Source organism: Euleptes europaea, chromosome 1, assembly GCF_029931775.1.
Source record: "Euleptes europaea isolate rEulEur1 chromosome 1, rEulEur1.hap1, whole genome shotgun sequence".
NCBI lineage: Eukaryota > Metazoa > Chordata > Lepidosauria > Squamata > Sphaerodactylidae > Euleptes > Euleptes europaea.
Window position 1 is genome coordinate 75,096,409 of NC_079312.1, and position 15,381 is coordinate 75,111,789.

The window sequence follows — 15,381 nt, forward strand, 5'->3', positions numbered from 1 at the left end:
CCAAGCAGAAAATATTTTTGTTAGTATGTAAGTTTCTACTGGACTCTTGCCCTTTTCTACAATTTCCATTATTATTATTATTATTAACAGCAGTCTTGTGACATTTTAAAGATTGTTTGTATTCGCTAGCATAAGCTTTCTTGGACTACTCTGTCAGAAACAATAAGGTGGGAAGAGTAGTGTGGAGAAGTATTTTACAGCGAGCTTTGACTCTGGAAAGCTTGTACCCTGAAACTCACGCCAATCTGTAAAGTGCTACTAGATTGCAATCCAACTGTTCTACTGCAGATCCTCTGAAAAATCCTAGAGATTATACCCCGCTAATCCCATTCGTTTAAATTGATTTACAAGTGTGTAACTAAGTTTAGGACAGCACTGTAAGGAAAATAAGGATGAAACGTCTTTCAACAGCACCTACTTCCAACTAAGTAGATAAGTCCATTTATGCATGGGATGTTTTGCCTTGGATTTGCTGCTCTCTAGATGCACATTTTCCCTATCCAAATCCTCAAAACTCAACAATAAGCCCCCCATGCAGAGTTTTGAGAAGTCAGATGGGGAAAATGTGCATCCAGAGAGCCGCAAATGCAAGGCAAAACCTCCCGTGCACAAATGGCCTAAGAATGCGGCCAGACAGCCCGAATTTAAACACGTAATACCGGGTAGTTAATCGCTGGCGGTGTTCAACGCTTGCCAGCGTCTCTTGGAAGTTTTACTGACAGCCTGGGGCGGAGGTGGGCCTGCAATTCTGGGAGGACTCGAGAGCCACGCAGAAGAGGGAAAAGCGCGCGAGTCAGCGGCCCTCCACTCCAGCACAGCTAGTTCGGGGATGACATCACCGCCGCCGCGCCCTGTAACGGGGAAGAAGGGGCTCGTCTGCCCAGGGCGGGAGATCTCCGCTGGGCGGCGCTTCCAACGGCCCCGCCCCTCGCCCAATCAAGCGGGCGCGTGCGGGGAGTGTATACGTTTCAATCCCAACGGCTGCCAAGGGGAGGGGGGAAGCAGCCGTTGGGACGGTTTGTTGCCATTCGGGCAGCGCCAGCCGGGCTGAGCGCGCGTTGATTGGGTGTCTCTCGACTGGTCTCGCTGCCACGAGAGCGAGTGCGGTGGGAGCAGAGGCGAGAAGGGTCGCCCCCCCCCCTCCACACACACACACACACACACACACACCCCGTTCCTTATTGAGCGGCTCTCCCGTGTAAAAAAGCCAGCTCAGCCACAGGCTTCGCTAGAACAGAAAGTGGAAGGCGGTGGCTGGGGCGGGAGGCCGGCGTGGCGCAATCTTTCCCCAGCCGCTTGAGCTCGGAGCTGCTGCTTTGGCGAGGGAAACGCTGAAGGTCTCGCGCGCAGAAAGGGGAGAAGCCCCTCTCTCCCGCTCCACCCGACCTTGCTGGAGATGAGCGAGTGTGACCCGGCTACTGCCACCCCATCTTTCGAGATGACCTGGAGCAGCACCACCAGCAGCGGCTACTGCAGCCAGGAAGACTCCGACTCGGAGCTGGAGCAGTACTTCACAGCCCGAACCTCCTTCATCCGCAAGACCCACAAGGAAAAGGTGAGGAGCTCGCCTCTTACGCCACCCCCTTACGAACTCCAGAGGGCCCCCAGCTCCACACCAGGCTCTCACCCTTGGGTTGCCACAGGAGGCTGCGAATACCATGGCGCTAGGCCATTTATGCATGTGAGGTTTTGACTTGGATTTGCCACTCTCTAGATGCACGTTTTCCCCCATAGAAACTCAAAAATAACCCCCCCCCTGCAGAGTTTTGAGGATTCAGATGGGGGGGAAATGCGCATATAGAGAGCTGCAAAACGGGCCCTACTCTTCCCCGGCACCTTCCTGTGAAGTGGACTGAATCCCCCCACGTGGCTCGAGCTCTTTCCTAGCCGTCGGCGCTGGTCGAACGGTGATGGGAGGGAGGCGTGGGGCTTCCCACCCGCCTGTCCCTTTTTCTTTTCCGTTTCGGGCTTCTGCATGTTTGGTTGGTTTACGGGGCATTCCGGATTTAAAAAAAAACTAGTAGCCATTAATAGAGTGTGATCGGGCTCCTGCTGCGAAAGGGTCAAACTTCTCTGGAGAGCAGCCCAGGAAAAAAGAAACCGAGCCGGCAGCGTAGAGGAATGGGAGAGGATGCTTTAGCTTATTTTTCCATCTTAAGGTTGGCTACAAAACTGGACAGTCTTGCCTCTCCACGAGTTCGGGTGCCAGTAGCGCTGTAAAAAAAGGACCGTGTATTTGAGGGAGGAAGTCGCTTTGTGGAAAATGAATCACATACAGTAGGAATTTAGTGGTAGATTGTAACTTTGCTTCTACAGGGACAGTACTTTTTAAGTGCATAAAAAAGGTGCTAGTACTCATATATAAGGTTGTGCTGATGTCTGCCAACTCTCCCCCATCAGGGCTTGCAAGTGCCCTGAAAAAAAGGTGCCAGTATTTGATACCAGCAAGTGCAGTCACAACAAAAGCTCTGCTGATAGCAAATATGGCAAAGCTGTGGGGAGCAAGGTACAGAAGAGATTATGGTGTTGGGCCAGAATTGGAGCCACAGTTTCATTTCCTTTATTATAGCTCACTGAATCTCAAGGTGGATTGTGCACTATAACATACTGCAATAAAATAGCATAAGACATCTAATAAACAATGCAATAGGACTAGGATTATAAAATTAAAAACAATACAAAAAAGCATCAGAGATGATATGACAAATGGTGAGAATGTATGTAGTCAGCAGAGCTTTGCTGAACAGCTGAAGGCTGTTCTTTGCGCACATGGGGTAGGAGAAAACGGAGATACAGGTGAGTATAACATTTGCTGGCACCATGCCCCTTGTTTTTCAGCTGCATTAATCTATTCTCTTTCCCCCCCCCCTCTTTATCCTGAGTGTATATGACAGACTTGGCAGGAGGCAACAGTTTGGTTTTGCTAGTTATCCATGCTGGCAAAAACTGCTCTGTTCTCCATTGAGGTGGTAGCCATGCCCCCACATACAAATAACTGGAAAAGAAGAAATACACATTGCCTTGAGGAGCAGGCTAGTAATGACAGTTGTGGGATTATGGCTTGAAGGGGGTCTACATCCACAAGGCCATATGCCAGTAAGGTAGTTTAACAAGCTTCATTCAAGAAAATGAATGAATGAATGGTCACTTGGGGACATGATGGGATTACAGCATGGTGCCAGAATGTGATGAGACTGTTAATGTTGTCATTATCTTCATTCATTTATAGTTTGTCTGAGTCCCAATGTATATATGAATGGAAAGAACAGCTAAACCAGTTGGTTGTGAAATGTTTCCTCCTGTAATTTTAAGTGTGTTGGACTAGTTTGGGGGTAAAGATATTCCTAGATATCCACCAAATTATTCATCTAGCTAGGTCTTGAATTTTCCTGTTCTTCTGACTGTTTGCATCAAGGCAATGTCAAGAATTTAAAACAAAACATAGGTATTGCATTATTTCTGGAAAATGTGAGAACGCAGTGTGGAGCGGGTGATAGGGAAGGCTTTGGTAAAAATGGAGAAAAAACAGATTACCCCAGGCTGTTGCAATTTCTGTTGCAAGGGTGGTTTCACACAAACGCATCAGCAGCCGAACTACCATGGAAAAGAGGTAGCCATGGTGTCCTTCTCACTCCTGAGAATAACAGTATCTGTATCTTCTTATGCTGGAGAAATGCTTGGAATCTGTGCTTAAAGAAAGGGGCAGTAATGGCTCAAGCCTGCCTGAAAGATAGGCACTGTGTGAGGTGGAAACCTTGTCTCTCATCCCAAGTAGTAGCTGCTTAGTCATATGTTCCTGGGCCTGTCCATGATTGTACTGCACTGAAAATGTTTTGAAAAACCTGTTCTTATGTACCGTATATGTAAGAGCAAGGGATGTTAATGTTCACAGTACATTTGTAGAGTCTTAGTCTGCTCTTGTATGATAGGATATGGCTGCCTAAACAAAAAAGTGGGTGTTAAACTGCTTTTAGGAACATTACATAGTATGAAGGCAAAGGCTGTGGCATATCACCTTCCAGGCAGCTGGAAAGGATGTTGCAGAAAGGGCAGTTTCTTCAAAGTTCTCCCTTCTCCATGTTACGGGATGCTTCTTGTTTGCCAAGGAAGAAAACAGCCTGGTGGTTATTGTGAAAGTAGGAACAGCTGAGCCTGCCTGAGGGTTTAAAGGGTGTGGGCACCCAGGTGCAAGATCCATTCAGAATCAGTCTGGGCTTGTCTTTGGGATGACAACTGTTTGGAGCCTTCTCTTGAGGGAGTATAAGAGCCTGAATATAATGCTTTGATCTGGAGATGAGTTGCCATTTAATTCCAGCTCTTTGTTGTTGATATATATGCCTCCTGGTGGGGGGATGTGATCAACACCTAAATGGTCTTTCCCCCATGAGGCCCATCTGAACCCCATGTGTGTGACCAGTGGATGAAAGGATGTAGACTCAGCAGGCTCTTTGGAAGATTGAGGGGGAACGATGTTAGTTGTCTGTGACTAAGGATGACGAAGGAGGGTTGTAATACCTCTGGTCTGCATCAGATGGCAAAGACTGTAGAAGGGAGAGAATGGAAGGGAGGAAATTGGCAGAGGATCAGAGAAACATCTGTTGACTTTCAGATCTAAGAGCACTCACACCTAAGAAGTGGAGTCTGCACTTGTGAACATAGTTAAATAAAATTAGTTATGTGTTTAGTATAGCGGCCCGGCTTTAGTGTACTGCAAAATTCCACTGGAGTGTGGAATTCAGTCCAAGGGATAAGTGTTGCTTGTCTGTAATCTGGAATTCTTGCAATGAACTCCACATGCACAACTTGACAGGTGAGAAATAAATAACCAGAACGAAGGTGGAAAGGCTAGGGTTTCATGAATGCTCATGTCTTTAGCCAAAACATATGGCCAGTACAGAATTAAATTTTTGCTAAGACCCAGAAATTTTAGACTCTTCAGTTATGTAAACAGGTCCCCACCCCTCTGTAATTCAATAGAATAGTACATTGAAACACTCTCAGTCAGTGACAATATACTTCTTTTGTCTCTACACTTTTGGGATACAGGGCCTATGTATGTGGGTTTGTGGGTAGAGGCTGCGCAATAATAAATAGGAAATGGAGGTGTCTATTTTCCACCTCCCAGCTGTTCCAGTTTCATGGAAATGCAGGGCTTGGCCTTATTGCATCTGACATGCACAGCTGTATCGTTGAAACAGAGTCCATAATATCTTGACAGAACAGTATCCTCTGAGTTTGCTATATACTGGGACTGAGTCCAGGTTTCTTTTGACTTGTAAACAAGATGCTGATGTTAAGGACATCATTCACCTAGCTAGAAGGAGAGTTCTTCCTATGCTAGCCAGAGCCATCTTCCCCTTTATGTTGTCCCACCCTTGCAGACTTCCTCTTGCTTTTTTTCCACAGGATACAGCCACTTCCCATTTTCTTCCTTGGATCAGATCTTTGTGCATGGGAAATCCTCCCCACCCTTTGGTTCTCGTAGGTTATCCTGGCTGTGTACACAGCCCGGATAACCTACGAGAACCAATGAACTCTGACCGTGAAAGCCTTCGACAATATCCTCCCCACCCTGTTATACTCAACTTCCCAGAATCCAGCCACAGTCTAGGTTTCACTGGATTTGTCAGAATCTGTTTGCACAGTGTTGCATGGCAAATCTATTAGTAGGCAAATTATTTTCCTGCAGAACTGCCTGTTACAGATATTATAATCTGTGTCTGGTTAACTGATGTGGTCAAAAGTTCCCAGTATTTGTTGCCCAACAGATCCCAAGGAAGTATGTAACAAGGGGAAGAGGGGGAGGGCAAATGCCAGCTTTCTTCCATACATTGGGCCAACAAAAGCCAAACTATGTACCTTGGGATTCTATGCACAATATGTGAATGCCTTTTTCTTTCAACTGTGGGTTGTAGCAGGTTTTGAAATTGCAATGGAGCTAGTTAGCGGACTGCAATAAAATTGTCAAGCGTTTGGAGTAGTAGGTAGATTAAAACATAACTCTAATCTTATGCTTCCTTGTTTCTCCCAAAACCTAGAATGGAAGCTGCTTAGACTCTGATATGAAATGTGAGCATATTAATAGGAAGTAGTAGTATTCCCCTTTAACTGATATGGTTTCTGAAAATATTTCCCTGTCTGTGTCATACGAGGTATCCAGAATAGCAGTCATTGTTGCTATTGAAGGTAGTGTAGTGATGGAATTATGCAGTGTCCTCGGGCAAATGACCTGGCACCTGTTATCTAGCTATAAAATGGGAGTCATAGCAGAGCAGTTGCAGACACAGGCATTTGCAAACACAGGTTACAATACAAAGTTGTTTGTCTACCCATAGAAGAAGGATTCATATGAAAGAAAAATCATCTTTGGATCCAACCTCATGTACGAACTACATAAGCCAGTGTGAGCCAATGTGGTATAAGTGGTTAGTGTTATACTAATATTTTGGAGACTCAGGTTTGAATCCTCACACTGCTGTGGAAGCTTGTTGGGCAGCCTAGGGCCAGTCACACACTGTCAGCCTAACCTACCTCACAGGGTGGTTTGTGAGGCTAGAAATAGTGAAAGCCTCTTTGGGTCCCCATTGGGGAGAAAGGTGGGGCATAAATGAAGTAAATAATTAACCTTTCATTTATGTTTGTACATGAATATTAATCAAGTGTCCCAAGTAAGTGTGAGCAGCACAAGTAGAATATTGCCTCTCTGGACTTCTGGGTTCTTGTTGGAGATGGTCTTGAAGCATTCTGCTTCGTTTTCCAAGACAATGGTGCTACCCAGCACTGAGCTGTAGTGCTAGAGTTGGCATTTGCTGAAGTGAGCGATACATCCAAGTGAAATAACAGCTGTGTAGAACTCCTTGGCCACTGAAATAATTCTCACTTTGGAGGAATTGACCACAGTGTCCCTTGTAGCATAGTGATTGCCAATGGCTTTCTAACACATGTCAGCTGTGTAGCTCCCATGACTTCAATTAAATATTAATTTGCTAAGTTTGCATCCCATCATACCTCCCAGAAACTCAGAGCACTTTTGTCTCGCAGAAATCCTGTGAGGTAAGGCTTAGAGAGAGCAGTTTCCCCAAGGCTACCCATTAGTGTTCATAGCTTGCCAGGGATTTGAATCTCTGATTATCGCATACAAACCCAGTACTTAAATCACTGTACTATATTAATTCTAATTGGACCAAAATCCTTACCTTGTTAAATTTGCATGGTATGCAGCTCTGGCATATGTATACTGTACAGCGTGATTGTATGTTGCTATCTGAAGGACTCTGTGGGGAAATATGAGCTGCTGCTTCTATGCGGTGGGAAAGGAAGTGGTTCCCAGTAATCCCCAGAGACTTCTCATTGGTTTGTGGTGATCTCATCTGGATTTCCCCGTAACCTCCCTTCCCCCACCAAAGAGTGATGTCAACAGGATAGCTGGCTGATGCAACAGGGAGCAACTAACTTCTACTTAAAATCAGTGGAAGAGAAACCGGTTGGTATGCATATGGAAGACTGTTCATAATTTTCTAAGTGTATTATACGTGTTCATACATGAGCTGCAGGGTGTCTGTTCTGGTGACATTTGTGATGTACATTCCTGGCTTTCAGCTGGGAGTATAAACTCAGTTGTTAAATCTTTGCATTAAGAGTTTAAAAGTGTTGATTTGCTCACTGTTAGTCTTCTGAAAGCCCTCTAACATTTAAAACATTAAGGTGAAACATTTCTCCGCTTGTTTTAACATGATTAAGATTGCCCATGTTTTCTTTATTGGGAGTCTTTCCTAGCCACATCGCCAGAGAACTAACTGCTTGAGGTGTCTTACAATGAATATAAAACAAAAATAATCATTTTTAAATACTGGTGCTGTGCATGTTGACTGAATACCTGTTTGAACTACCTCATGATCCTTAGAGAAAATGTCAGCATCCTAGCTTAGTTTGCGATGTAATGTGTTGAATTACAAAGTAAGATCTGCATGAAATGGCCATACTCACATAGGGTATTGCTGGAGCACTGGTGGAAACCTTGTAAAAGTTTTAGCAAGAGAGTTTACACTGTAATTTCTTCATGCTGGTAAGGTGGAACTTGTTGCCCTGAATAGAGAACTCTGCCATCTATGATGGTAAAACCTGCAACTGTGTCACAACCTAGATGACCATATTTTCTGTCCATTTGTAGCCACCTGAAATGTACACTATGGCTAAAAGGTAACACATTAAAAAATAAATACAATAAAGTTGAGTTGGTTCCATACTTAGCACAGTGGTTTCCCCAGTTTGTAATGTCTCTAAATCAACATGTCCTCTGTTCTTTTTTTTTCTTTCTTTTTTTAAGTTTGCAATGCTGTGGAAGTCCTTGGATAAAACTTCCTACTCTAAAAATATTTTCTTATCAAAGCTCCTTCTTTGTGCTTTATGGGAGTGGTCATGTATCTCCCTCACATAGGGCAGTAGCAACAGTGAGGCACTGGTGGTGCCTCCTACAAAAGCCCTGCTCAGAAGAGAGAAATCATCTTGCCTTTTGTCCTTGGAAAACATTGGGCATTTGTTGGAAGTGCAAGAGCGCTCATTATTGGCAAACTAATGAGAGAATTTATGGAGTTATGATGCCCTGGTTGCTTGGCATGGAAAACCAAGCCTCATCATGTCAGTAAAAGAGATCCAAGTGGTCATAAGCGAGATGTGTGGATGGCTAAGCCTGGCATACCTTCTGCACCTCAGGAATTAGGGGAAGAGACTAGAGGTAATTTAGATATAGAAGTGTATGTGAGGTTTTAGCCTTCCATGAAGCGTACATTAATCACAGACTATTTCTTTTTCTACAGGATGAGCAGATTGACTGGGAAAAGCCTATTTTGTCCCAAACTGAGATTGAGCAGAAGATAAAAGAATACAACAGCCAGATCAACAGCAACCTCTTCATGAGTTTGGTAAGTCCAAAATAGTCATAACTCAGGGCCAAGTGATGAGCCAGTAACTGAGCTTCAAATGCTGCACCTGCCTTTCCAGCCTGACTGCTGAATCCTTAAATCAGGTACTGTTATACAGTGACCATTCTAGATGTATATTAGCCATCCCTAATTTGTATTATTGTGCAGTTTCTTCACTTAAAGCAAAAGTCCAGCCCAAATAATCTGTTTTACAGACTTTGCACCTAGAGCTCTCCTGAGCTTGTGTGTATTTACTTTGATTTCATTGCCTTTGAAGAGGATGTGACCTAAGCTTAGTTAGGTTCTTGCCCAGTTTTTCTACTGTGAGCCTGCCCCCATACATAGCTCACTGTATCTTTACTCTTACAGAACAAAGATGGTTCCTATACTGGCTTCATCAAGGTGCAATTGAAGTTGATCCGGCCTGTCTCGGTACCCGCCAATAAAAAGGCAGCCTCAATCCAAGACACCAGGAAGAGCTCCTCACGTAGCCAAGCAGTAAAGCGCCGCACCTCATTCTATCTACCTAAGGACACGATTAAACACTTGCATATAATTTCTCGTACATGTGCCAGTGAAGTCATAGAGGCCCTGCTGAAGAAATTCATGGTAGTTGACAACCCTCGCAAGTTTGCCCTCTTTGAGAGAACAGAAAAAGATGACCAAGGTACTACACTTCTTTTTTTTCCCATCTCCCAGAGAATATAAGTTGCTGCTTTTCCAGGCTTATAAATTTATTCTAGGCTTCTAAATAGTCAGTGTCTGGTACCAAGTTCTTTATTGGGGATCAAGAAAAGAAGGTTTTGTCAACTGGAAAAGTTGGTTCATTCTTCATTTTAGTTTTCAGTATGCCAGTGATGACACAACTATTTATATCCCACCTTTCCCCATGACTCAATGGTTGGGGGACTGCGCCGAGATGAGGAAAGGAGCAAAATCACCCCTCCTCTTCCTCCTTCCATAAGTTCCACTGACAGAAGAGGGAAGAGGGTTAGTTTACCCCCCCAGTGCAAGCCCCCCCCCCCCATGTAGTTATTAGTCCACATGGGTCCCATGACTCCAGGCTGGGAACCAGCCTTTTCAGAATCAGGACTATAGGTGGTAGGGAATGCAGCAAAGATTTGAACTCACCAACACCTTTTGATCACTGGATCCAGGTACACATTAGTATCATCCCCTGTATTGCCCTTTAACAGAAATGGGCAGGAAGAAAAAGTAGCTGAATCTTGCCTCACATCCTTGGCTCATGATCTGTTCCCTATAGCACATCCTAGCAAGAGAAAATAGAACTAAAAATGAGTGATTACAGGGGCATTCTTGTAGAGAAAATGAACTGTTTAAAGCAAAAAAAAGTATTGATTGAGTTAATTGAGCTGCTAATTTAAGTAATTCATTCCGATGTTCTCACGTATCAGTGTACCTCCGCAAACTTTCTGATGAGGAGCAACCTCTACGTCTCCGACTGCTGGCTGGCCCTAGTGAAAAAGCACTTAGCTTTGTTCTAAAGGAGAATGAGACTGGAGAAGTCAATGTGAGTATGTGTTTTTTATCTAGTACATCTAAGGCCTGTGCTATACTATAAAGGACTGGCCTCATATCTGTTTTGTAGCAGGCAAGGCCAATAGCTACTGATTGACACTGAACACCTGGCTCCTTCTTTTCTCTGCCTGGCCAGAAAGATGATGTGTGTGCACTCAGACTTCCTTTCTGCATGGTTGTCTTAACTGAGAACGAGAATATTAGTCAGTTACACCCTGCTGCTTAAGGACAGCTGCTGCCTTTTTAAAAAGCCATTTGTCTGATGCATCCAGTGGATGGGTTTTCTGAGGTCAAGAGCTGAGCCTTCAGTAGTCTTAATCTACTAAACCTTTTGGTGAGAGTTCAGAAATCTAGGCTTTGTGTGTTAGGGTTTGGGGGCATCCTGTGCAGTATCCTACTGCCCCACTGAAAATGGCATGGGGGCTCAGTTGTAGAGCACAGGATGATTAGCAGAGCTCATAAAGTGGTATATGTGATCAGTTAAAAAAAGGCAGATGGATGGAACACGTGTTGGAATTCTTCTGTATGCTTTTGAGTCTGATTCATACTATTGGTCAAGAGTATACCAAGGACTTTACAAAAGTTTGGAGTGGCTGCTGGGAGAATCAGTACTTGAAACACCAACTGCACACAGTGACATAAATCTGGTCTAGAAACACGACTTTGGTATACATGTTTTGCTATAGAGTTCATGAGTGTTGCTGATTATTCACGTTGTGCATCTTCACTGATGCATGCATGCAATTTTTACCACCTGAAACCCTCTTGCCCAAATCTGTCCTCCCTCTGTAATTTTAAAGCATAGTTTCTTCTTTCTAAACTAATGTCACTACTTCCTCTCTCACTCTTCTTCAGTGGGATGCTTTTAGTATGCCTGAGCTGCAGAACTTCCTGCGTATCCTGCAACGTGAAGAAGAGGAGCATGTCAGGCAGATCCTGCAAAAATATACCCACTGCCGCCAAAAGATTCAGGAGGCTCTGACCACCCGGACCCCGGGTTGAGGTGCCCATTCCAGACCCAGCACTCCAGCAGGGATAAGATGCTGGATACGAAGAAGTGGTGACGCCAAGTGGACTACAAATGAAGCAATCCTAGGAGTGTCTGTGGACTGAATGTATCTCTTTGGAGGGCAGGGGGATGGGAAAGGGGCTACAGGGATGTCTGGTTTCCTTGGTGAGCCAATGAATGGGTGCATGTGTGTCTGCTCCTGATGGAGTGAATGGTTAATAGAGGTGCTGAGTGGAAGGCACAGTGGGATCAGGTGGGAATTACCTGTGGAATGAGTGTAAAGATGCAAAAGAAATTAGTACGTCTGTGGCAATCAGGAATGTGCCATTTTCGTATGCACAGACTGGCTTGGTGGTGTGTTCAGCCAATGTGAGGTTTTAACATGAGCAGGGTCAACCAAAGTGACCACAAATTTGGATGTATCCCCAAGAGGTCACCCTAGCGAGCACTTTCCCCAAAAACTTCTTTTGTATTTCTGTTGGGAATCTGATTGTGAAGGCTCATGGACTGCATTGAATAGATTGGTCAATCTTACCTACTTTTTATTTGATCAATATAACAGTACGACTGCTAGAAGAACTGAGACCTAAGGTGCCTATCAGTTAGAGGTACTGGTTGGGCTGGGGCTATACAAAAACAAGGGGGGGTTAGAGTCTGTCCCCCACTCAGGTCAAATAGAAATGGGAGGTAAGAACAGCTGGATAGCCCTTGGCAGTGTGTAGTCAGAATCAAAATGCCAAAGGTATAACAACCCAAAGAAAAACAAGAGAGTTTCTGGCAAATTTCTCCCACTGTTACTCTAACTTCAGTGCTTACTTTAGAGTTGCTATTTACATTAAGGTTGATGCCCCCCACACACCCCAATTCCCAGGATACAGAGTTCTGTTCTGGTGAGGACAGCTATTGCTTTGACTGTCTGATGTGTGCATGCACACAGGCACCTGCATGCCTTTGACAGAAATTGGGATATATCCAAGGTGCTTTCCTGGCTTGAGTAAGACCTATCAAGGAATCCCTTCCTATCCCTGAGGAGTAGCTGTACTTCCTTGTGGGGATGGCATCTGTACGCTGAAGCAAGTTACACTGCTTATATTTATAAAGCTTGAGCAAACTTATTCATATGTTCTGTGTAAAGTGAAGTACACTGTTCAGAGCAGGCACTTAGAGAAAACTGTGCTTATTAGCAGTGGCCAGGTTCTATTGGAAAATACAGTTTAAAATGAAGATTGCCTTGAGCACCCAAGAGGATAAAAGATCAGCTGCTCAAGATGTAAATGGTGCTGTTTGTATACCAATCAATAAAAGATTCAGGGGTGAGATATGTCTGGTGTGTATGTTCCTCTGGAACCAGTTTCTTTGACAATATACAAATATAGCCCTCTTTGAAGCTAATAGAATTCCAACCACCCTGAACCTAGGGCCAAATCCGCTCTCCCTTGGTGGCCTACTCATGTTGTTTGTTGTAATGTTGGCCACCCATCTCTTTCTAATCATCAAGGAAACGGTACCAAGGCTCAAGCCATGGGGATAAATAAGGAACACTCGTGTCTATGACACTTCTGAAAAATTGTTTGCATAGATTTGTCCTAGCTATCCACACCAAATAGAAATGACTAAAATAATGACTGCTATTTTCAAAAATGTTCTTGGTGCTGGCATATACTCTACTGATTTCCCAAAATGTGGCTTTTCATTTAAAAAGCAATGGTTTTAGTAATAAATGACGCCCCCATCTCCTGTTGGGATACATTAGGTGAGCCCAGAACAGAAGAATTCCTTGACATTTCCTTGGGAAATGATGGGAATCTTTACAGAGGCAGAGTCTGTAGAGAGTGAATGTTGTAATAGCATTCCCTTGCTAAATAGAACACAAACCCTACTGTATAATGGTGATTGGTGCAGTGTCTAAATATAATGTTTGCATGAATCAGACCTATTATGTTTTTTACATCAGCTGTCTTAGCAGCAGCTGCACACAAATGCCCTCTAGCACAGATTTGTGCTACCAAAGCCCCTCTATCATATCACGCTTTGCAGTACAGGTCTTGGCACGAAAGGCATGATTCCACTAGCCAGATATGTCAGCTGCCTGGAGGAGTTTTGTGGCTGCTGGAGCTGTACTAGACTGCACACACATCACAGAGACTATTGCAGGACTAGATGCACTAGTGCCATTCATATGCATGCTGACAGGAGTTGCTTCCTTACAATACTACTTGTCCTGGAGTCCAGCAAAATCCTTCAAGCCTATTGATTTGGTCAGACTTGTGCGCCATCTGCTGGGCATAAAATTAACTGTGAGCTAGACTTACGCTGCCAAATAAGACCGAGCTGAAAGAACGGGGTGCTTTTCAGAAATATTTTCAGCTGTAGCAAGAAGCAGTCCTTTTCCACTGTTTTCCAGTGATTGCTGGAAAGGGACTCAATAATGCTTGCTGCTCCAGAAAGCTTAGTCTCCAAGTTAAATTGCTTTATTTAGCTTTAGTGATGTCATGAAACACAAAGTGACTGGATATATAATTGCATCCCATCTTTGATCCCTACTAGGCTCGGGTAGCCTTGAAATTATTCACATGCAGATGGCTCACTAATGGAAAAGAGGAAAAAAGGTACAAAACAGTAAGAGTAACCAGGCCCAGCTGAGGAGGTTTGGGAAAATATCTACTATCTGAAACTTGGTTTTGTCCTGAAAAATCAAAAAGTGAACTCTTGATGCAAGTCTACTAAAGAAGAGTGGAGAAAAGTTGTCCCAGTCTTTGTCTCAGTTTTAAACTCATTTATATGGAAATAGTTGGCCTGATGCTGTGTACCTGGATGTAGAAACACTGGGTTCAAGTCTCTGTTGCACATTCATTTCCTGGTTGCCTTCCAGGTGAGGACTAAATGGTATACAACTTTAGTGGTGGTGGGGGGCAGTAAAAATTAAAGTGGAAAGAAATTTTTTCTTCCACTCCTAACTAGAATCTAAGTTACTCCATGAAAACAACTGAAAGAATCAACATAGCAGAAAGTGTCTGCTTGGTCTTGATGCTGTGCTTATTTAATTGCAGTGCAATCCCAAGAAGTGTTACACCCTTCTAAACCAATGGATTTCAAAGAGTGTAACTTGAGGATTCCTGTGAGACGTACATCCGACTGAATTCACTGGTGCTTGTTCCAAAGGAAATGTACATAAAGCCTAGAGAGCCTTAGGCTCATCTTATGCAAAAGTGTAATGTACAGGCGAAGCGTAGGAAGTTTACCCTCCACCAAAGGCCTAGCTCTTCTGCACTGGTAAAGGTTTAAATATGTGCCTAATTCTTTCCCCTACCTAGACAAAAGAAAGTGGTCAAAAGACTGCCCACTTTCCGTGAAGCTCCTCCCATTGGAGACAGCTGCCATGTGAGTCAGGTAGTAATCTCTTCCAAATTCGCCCTGAGGAAAATACAAAGGAAAAAGATTTCTATACAAGCCGACTTTATGTGTGGTGCAAGAATAATGGAAATGCATAAGAATTAATGCAAAGGCCTAATAAAGCTGATGGATGACAAGCCTTTGGGAACCAGAAACCAACCCCATTCAATTCCTTATATTGCAGAGTATTTAAATAATAATGTCTGTTCAGTTATGTTGGCTGCTGTAATGGGGTGGGGATGTTTAAAAGGAAATGAGTAGCTGTTGGGTATGAGAGGAAAAATTGCAGGAAAGTGGAGGCTCTAAACATGGCTATAAGAAGCTAGAGTATTATCACAGTAGTAGGCTTCAACTGGGCAAACACTTAACTATGAAACAGGCAGAAATTCAACAGATGCCACACCCCTTCACTGTATTTCCACATCGGAAGGCCATGTCGGTTGAATTTCCGCAGCTCACACAAATTTAATCCTTATTTTCCTTTAGGGAGGGGAAACAGAAGAGGACGATACGCTTTCC

At 43.9% G+C, this 15,381-nt stretch overlaps 1 protein-coding gene across 2 annotated transcripts in view; it reads left to right on the forward strand.

The window, feature by feature from the left end:
* RASSF1 (Ras association domain family member 1) overlaps window positions 1-11,826 on the forward strand; it is a 31,575-nt gene extending 19,749 nt beyond the window's left edge. The window contains exons 1-5 of one of the 2 annotated variants that reach the window (XM_056855000.1): window positions 7,372-7,487; window positions 8,817-8,921; window positions 9,291-9,588; window positions 10,337-10,452; window positions 11,316-11,812. In XM_056855000.1, coding sequence (XP_056710978.1) covers window positions 8,913-8,921; window positions 9,291-9,588; window positions 10,337-10,452; window positions 11,316-11,462 — 570 coding nt within the window. In that variant the 5' untranslated portion in view covers window positions 7,372-7,487; window positions 8,817-8,912 and the 3' untranslated portion in view covers window positions 11,463-11,812. Of the gene's footprint in view, window positions 1-7,371; window positions 7,488-8,816; window positions 8,922-9,290; window positions 9,589-10,336; window positions 10,453-11,315 lie in introns of those variants that run through there. The other variant, XM_056854999.1, reaches the window with a different exon arrangement.
* The last annotated feature ends 3,555 nt before the right edge of the window (window positions 11,827-15,381 follow it).